At 42.1% G+C, this 6,724-nt stretch overlaps 2 protein-coding genes across 2 annotated transcripts; both read right to left on the minus strand.

Moving 5' to 3' along the window:
- Positions 1 to 549: 549 nt before the first annotated feature.
- On the minus strand, positions 550 to 1,651 carry LOC125594893 (DNA-binding protein DDB_G0278111-like; the record flags this gene model as incomplete). Its single annotated transcript, XM_048770892.1, is given in 6 exon segments — positions 550 to 782; positions 873 to 944; positions 1,078 to 1,169; positions 1,253 to 1,317; positions 1,404 to 1,462; positions 1,586 to 1,651. Coding segments are annotated over 6 exon segments (387 nt in total), but the record flags the coding sequence as incomplete, so codon positions are not given.
- A 1,356-nt stretch (positions 1,652 to 3,007) lies between these two features.
- On the minus strand, positions 3,008 to 6,321 carry LOC125594894. Its single transcript, XM_048770893.1, has 4 exons — positions 5,853 to 6,321; positions 5,368 to 5,784; positions 4,533 to 5,284; positions 3,008 to 4,438 (listed from the first exon to the last, which is right to left on the minus strand). The coding sequence occupies exons 1-4, from the start codon at positions 6,319 to 6,321 to the stop codon at positions 3,008 to 3,010; spliced, it is 3,069 nt and encodes a 1,022-aa protein (XP_048626850.1).
- Between the last annotated feature and the right edge of the window lie 403 nt (positions 6,322 to 6,724).

Consider the following 6,724-nt stretch of genomic DNA (forward strand, 5'->3'; position numbering starts at 1 on the left):
TTTATACGTTCGCACCAATTTAATTATATATGTAATAGTTACTGACTTTTAATTATTCAATATATATTTATTATTTCATAATATGTAAGAACATATAATACATAAAATAATTTTTATATATAATGTTTATCCCCCGCAAGACGCGGATCTTAATCTGGCAAATAAGTATCGAGCTAGGAAACGTTTGTTAGAAAGTTGAACTATGGCGTCATTTATTTGACAAATGATTGCTTTAATAAATAATACTATGATCCTAAAATAATGATAAAAGTTGAACTATGGCGTCACTTATTTGACAAATGATCGCGTTACAATCTCGTTTGAGATTTGATTCTTGTGACATGACGGTGACCGAGTTGGCTTCAGTCACCTTCACCGCCGAGAGAATTGAAAATATTTATTTGAATCATTGATAGTTGGATTAATTATCAAGAATAATTCAATAAAGTAAAATTAGTCAGAAAAAGAAGCAAATGACTTGGAGCAAATCATGAGCATATGAAAGATAGATGTTAGGAGAGGAAGTTGAAAATAGAAGAAATGGCAAAATGTATAAAATGCAGAGTTTCAGTTTCAGATTAATCTTTATCTCAAACCCAAGCATCTGGAAGATCATTAAGATTCTTCACTCACAATAAACATATTTCACAGTGCAAGTAGATATTAGTAACTGAACTCAACAACTTAACAGGGAGATCTCCAAGGGAGAGATGTACAAAGCACATCATAAACTTCTCCTTTCATCTTTCCTAATCGTCGAACACCCCACGACGCCTCTGGATCTGTAAAAGATAAACAACACTTGAATAAACTAAGAGCAAAGCTCTTTTTGCTTTAATATCTTGTGTGTGTTGAAGATTGTGTGACCATACCGTGACTTTTGTCTGTTTGCTAGTTTGGCTGTTTATTTGTTCCAAGAGCGTTATAAGCCGTTCCTCAGAAACCTGTAAAAGGAAAGCAGACTAGTTCAATAACTCTTAGATGTATAGTGTCAGCATAAACTGAGTACAACCCTGGCGTACATGTAAAATTTTTATGACAAGGAAAAACGGAGACTGGATTATATATATATATTACCTTCTCAACAATCTGTCCCATTTGAGCAGCCCTCAAAATAACATCCTCTACGGCTCTAGCTTTCTCAGGTTTCACCAGTGCAATTCGTGCAACTATATGAAGAAAAAAATACGAACAACGAGAAGCAAATGAGAAAGTAGATGAACTCAAGAGCATATTTTAGATGGGGACTTACTTCTCTCTCGGGCTTGGGAAGACAATATTTGACTAAGCATCATTTGTCTACGTTCATCAGCTTCCCTAAACATATATATATATGTTCCAATCAAAGACTAGGGTCAGCTCAAAATCCAAATTTATATTCAGCTCAAATGACAACAAAATACCTTTTAGCATCTTCTTGTGCTCTCTCTTGATCTGGATTCTGCTGACTGCCTTGCTTCCCCTGCTGCTATTTATATTGTTCAGTCATCAGTACAATAAGCCACCACAAAGTCTGTATGTACAATTCTTTTTTTCTTAAAACAAAACAGGTATATAAGTGAAGGTTGTTATTAAAAGGATTTACAGTGCCATGTTGAGCCATGAGCTCTTGCATCCTCCTCTGTCTAATAGCTTCTAGTTCAGGATCAGCCTACACAAGGAAAGGAAGTAACAGAAGCAAACTTTTAACATGATGCAGTTACAGTGCCATGCCATGATTGTTCAAAAAGAGTCCATTCTTTTTCTTTTTCATTTAACACTGAACATAACTCATTTGTTCTTAATAGATCTCGACTTCAGACAGATCCACCCATATAACTACTCATTACTGATTCAAATACTAAATGATAGTCACATAGTTTCAAACTAATACTTTCTATCTGTTACACATGAAAAAGGTTACACTTTTTGTGCGAGGCAGAGATTGAAATCTAATATCATTCAAAGGAACCTACTTTTCAATCGAGAACACAAACTAATGACTGCGAGAAGAAATCTCACCATAGAAGCAGTCTTTGCTTTTCTCTGGATGCAAAATCAAATAGATACTGCGCAGCTCTCACAAAAACCAACACAACAGAGTAAAATGCTTGAAACCCAAATGTTGGTTGCGTTTTTAAGACGCGCTCCATCGTTTTTTTTATATATTCACCCCATCCATCTATTTTAAAGTTCTTACGAATTCACCCCGTATCCTTCCAATTTTTAAAATTTACCACCTCACCCAAAATCTATTCGGAGACTCACTCAAAAGCTACTACAAACACGGATGTGGTGAGTGTATGTGCATTTATATATTTTTAGGATTTTTTTTTTTTTTGATCAAACCAAGCATTGCATTAATTTCAAAGAAGAGTTCTACCCGCCACTAAGGGGGTTTCTTACAGCCAAAGCAAGGACTGATTTTGCCACTGAATCAGCTTCACTGTTAAAGTTTCGAGAAATAAAATCAAAGGAAATGACATCAAAGAAAGACATGAAGTGATAGATATCAAACATGATACCGAACAGTTCAGGTTGGTACCCTCCCTTCTTCAAAAGCTTGACCAGGGATAAGTAATCAGATAGAACCGCCAGGGATTGGACGTTTGAATAAACTGCAAGCGCTACCGCTCGATGGACAGCAATGGCTTCCGCCATTAGAGCTGATGATACATAACCGTGAGACTCGGAGATGTTGGTTATAGACGCCACATTACTCCCGCTGAAAACCCCACCTATACCACACATTCTTGACGAAGTGTCCCAAGCCGCATCGACTTTGCAGACTAGAACACCAGGCTGAAACGACGGTGGGGGGGCAGGGGGAGATATGATTCGATCGGATTGAGAGAGGGCCGGGGATCGATGATGCTCTGTTGACAGTTTGTGCTTGGCTCCACTCCTTTGCGTCTTTGATACTCTTGAGGATCACCTCTTGAGCTGTAAATGTTTTGTTCTAAAAAACAAGCGTATTCCTAGCTTTCTACGAGTTCCACATCACCCATGGCCATAGTGGAGAGGTTAATCAAGTCAGAGGTAGGGGAGTGAAGAAACTGCCCTGTTTAACCAGATCAGTGACCGAGGAGATTGCACTTGTAGGTCGATGCTGAATCGGGATGTGGCTCCATACTTCTTCCGCCAATGGACACTTAAGGAAGACATGAAGATCGTCCTCATGTGCTCCACACGCTTTGCAGTTGAAACTTTGGAAGCTTCTCTTCTCCAGATTGGAACTGACCGGGATGGCCTTTCTCACTACTCTCCACAAGAAGTCCTTTAGCTTTGGTCCTGTTTTAACATTCCAGATATGAGACATCCAATTAATTGGTTCGTTCCCACGAGTCAGAGGTTTGTTACTTGTCATTCCCACGCCATACCCTGTCTTTGTGGAGGACGTTCCTGATTTTTCAGGTAACCATATCAAGGTGTCAGCGACTGATGTTGAGCTTGTTTTTATCTGCAAAATAGTGTCCTCATACTGAGGAAATAGACTTCTTATCTTCTCCACCTCCCATTTGTTTGTGAGTGGGCATAATAAATCGCTAACCATCAGAGCTTGACTTGAAAGCGTCGGAGGACCTATTGGCTGACAGGGCGTTTTGAAAGAGAGCCAAGGTGCATTCCAAACACTGATCTGTTCTCCGTTTCCCACAGCCCAACTGAGGCCCTGTCTCAGGATGTTTCTTCCCACTAGAACGCTTCTCCAGTCATGAGAGGCTGAGGCTGGTACATGACAATCCATGAAGGAAGAGTTCCATGCATATTTTTCTAATAACACACGGCCTAACAGAGAATGTGGTTCTTTGATTAACCTCCAGCCAATCTTAGCAAGAAGGGCATCGTTGAATGTTTCAATGTCCCGGAACCCAAGTCCGCCTGCATATTTGGGCAGTGCCATAGTGTCCCACGCGACCCAACACATTTTCTTTTTCTCCGGATTCGCATCCCACCAAAACCGAGTGAGTATTGACTGTATTTGTTTGCACAGAGAGAGTGGCAACTTGAAACAAGACATAACGAGGCACGGCATGGCAGAGAACACTGATTTGAGCATAACTTGCTTTCCCGCACCAGATAGGAATTTTGTCGTCCAGCTATGCGATTTTTGGCGGATCCTATCAAGGATTGATGCGAAAATGTCTCGCTTCCTGCGGCCAAACTGCTCGGGGAGACCAAGGTATTTACCTACCCCTCCTTCCGTGTAAATCTCCATTGTCCCCTTGACCCGATCACGAACCGCTTCAGGTGTTTTAGCCGAGAAGGTGATAGCCGACTTATGTGGATTGATCCGTTGTCCCGAGACCGATTCATACAGCGAGAGTATCTTCATGAGAGCTGAGACGCACGACGGTTTTGATTTGCAGAAAAACATGGTATCGTCCGCAAATAAAAGATGGTTTATTGGTGGGCTATGGTGTGAAACCCGAACTCCCGGTAGTGAGCCGTCTGCTTGTCCCTTTGCACATAGAGCTGACAATACCTCAGTACATAAGATGAAAATGTGGGGGGGATAACGGGTCTCCATGCCGGAGACCTCGCGACTGCCTAACCAGACCCTGTGGTGATCTGTTTATTAGGAAGGAATAGGACACCGATTTGATACATGTCATGATCCACCCTATCCAGATTGGATCAAAGCCTAGTAGCTTTAGTACTTCCTTGACAAAACCCCATTCAATCCTATCATAGGCCTTGCTCATGTCCATTTTCACCGCCATTGTACACCGCTTCTTTGCCTTGGACGTTCGTAGGAAGTGTAAAGTCTCGTGTGTAATAAGAACGTTGTCCGAGATCGCTCGTCCCGACACAAACGCCGATTGAGTATCAGAGATAAGGACATGTAAGAGTGGCTTAAGTCTTCGAGTAAGGAGCTTAGCGATGATCTTATAGTGAGTGTTGCACAAGGCGATGGGGCGGTAGTCAGCCACTAATCTTGGTCCGGTGATCTTGGGAATGAGCCTGATGTGCGTTTCGTTCTGCTGCGGATGTAAGTAGCTCGAAACAAAGAAGTTCTTGACGTCCCTTATCACATCTTTGCCCATTATGTGCCAATATGACTGATAGAAAGTAGCTGAAAAACCGTCCGGTCCCGGGGCTTTGTTCCCATTTATAGACATCACACCTTCTCTAATTTCTGAATCACTCGGTATTGTAGTCAACATCTCATTCATTTCCGGTGTTACTTTGGTGCTGAGTAGGTCTTGAATCTGCGAGAAGGATTCATTGCCGTTGGTATTGAAAATTTGAGTGAAATAGTCAGAGATCACTCGAGTAATATCCTGCTCCTCATACACGGCTCCTCCTTGTGCATCCTCAAGCACCAGGATAGAATTATTGTTCTCCTAGTTCTGGTGGCAGCGTGGAAGAAACCTGTATTTCTATCACCTTGCTTGAGCCACTGAATCCTACTTCTTTGCTGCCAAAATTGTTCTTCAGCTAGATACACGCTGCGGAGATTGGAAGTGATCGCATCTATGAGGTCCTGGTCCGGGGTATCACTCGAGAGAGCAGCATCTAGAGCTTCCTGGTTTCGTTTTATGGTTATGTTGCTCTGTTCCTGTTGTTCTTTTGACCACTTTATGATTCCTCTCCTGCAGTCATTTAGCTTCTGAATCACAGAATCCAGCAGGGAGTGGTGCCAAGCCTCTTCTATGATTTGCGTGACTTCCTCTTTCTCCGTGAGAGTTCTGTTAAAACGGAAAAGACCTATTCTCTTTTGTCTGTCGGAGTTAAAATAGGATAGTAAAGGCCTATGGTCTGAACCTTCAAATCTCAGGTAGCGGCATCTCCCCAATGGAAAGGCTTCAGACCAGGCCAGTTACTCATAGAGCGATCCAGTCTGGACATGATGAAGTGTGTGTGTCTGTTACCACGCCAAGATAATTGTTTTCCGGTGTGCTTGAGGTCCCATAAGCCATTCTGTGCCACAAAAGATCTGAAAGCTGTAAAGGAACCTTCAAAACGAGCCGGGCCGCCAATCTTTTCCGCATTGTTTAAAATGTCATTGAAATCTCCCGTAAGCAGCCACGGAGAGTCTCTTCCCTGTCCCACTATGTGTAATTTGTGCCAGTATGCAGCTCTGTCCTCCGTGGCAGGGGATCCATACACAAAGGAGACATAAGAGGTGACACCCTTATGTACAATCCTCGTGTCCAACAGATTGGGAGAGGATTCTAGAATCGTGATATCAGTATCATCGTTCCAGAATAAGGAAAGACCGCCGCTAAGCCCTATGAGAGGTACCGAGAAGTAGTGAACATAATGTAAACTCTGTAGTTTTTGATTGATAAACTCATCATTGTTCTTTGTTTCCATGAGGAACATTACATTAGGAGCCATTTTCTTATGGATCTCCTTGATTCGCCGGATTGTAAGGACGTTTCCCAGTTCTTGACAATTCCAGCTTAGAATGACTAAGGAAGAGGGTTTTGATGGGGCCGAAAATCCACCCCACCTCTAGTACTTCCCGGTATAAACACCGTAGTTGGAGGCCCTATCTTCACACTAAGAAAAATACAAGTATCGGTTAAACTCTCTTATGCTAGTTTCATCACATATTAGGCCCATAAGTATTGGTTATTACAAATTTTAACTGTACACTTATGATCTCCGCCACTTGGCCCCACACCTCCACGGGCCTTAAAGAGAAAAAAATAAGAAAGAACTCAGAGTTCCGCCTGCGACTGCGACACCGATGAGTCGGCTCTTGCTGCCTAGCCTTTTCTCAATCTCTAGAAAACAG

This window comes from Brassica napus (genome assembly GCF_020379485.1).
Source record: "Brassica napus cultivar Da-Ae chromosome C5 unlocalized genomic scaffold, Da-Ae chrC05_Random_39, whole genome shotgun sequence".
In the NCBI taxonomy this organism is placed as follows: domain Eukaryota; kingdom Viridiplantae; phylum Streptophyta; class Magnoliopsida; order Brassicales; family Brassicaceae; genus Brassica; species Brassica napus.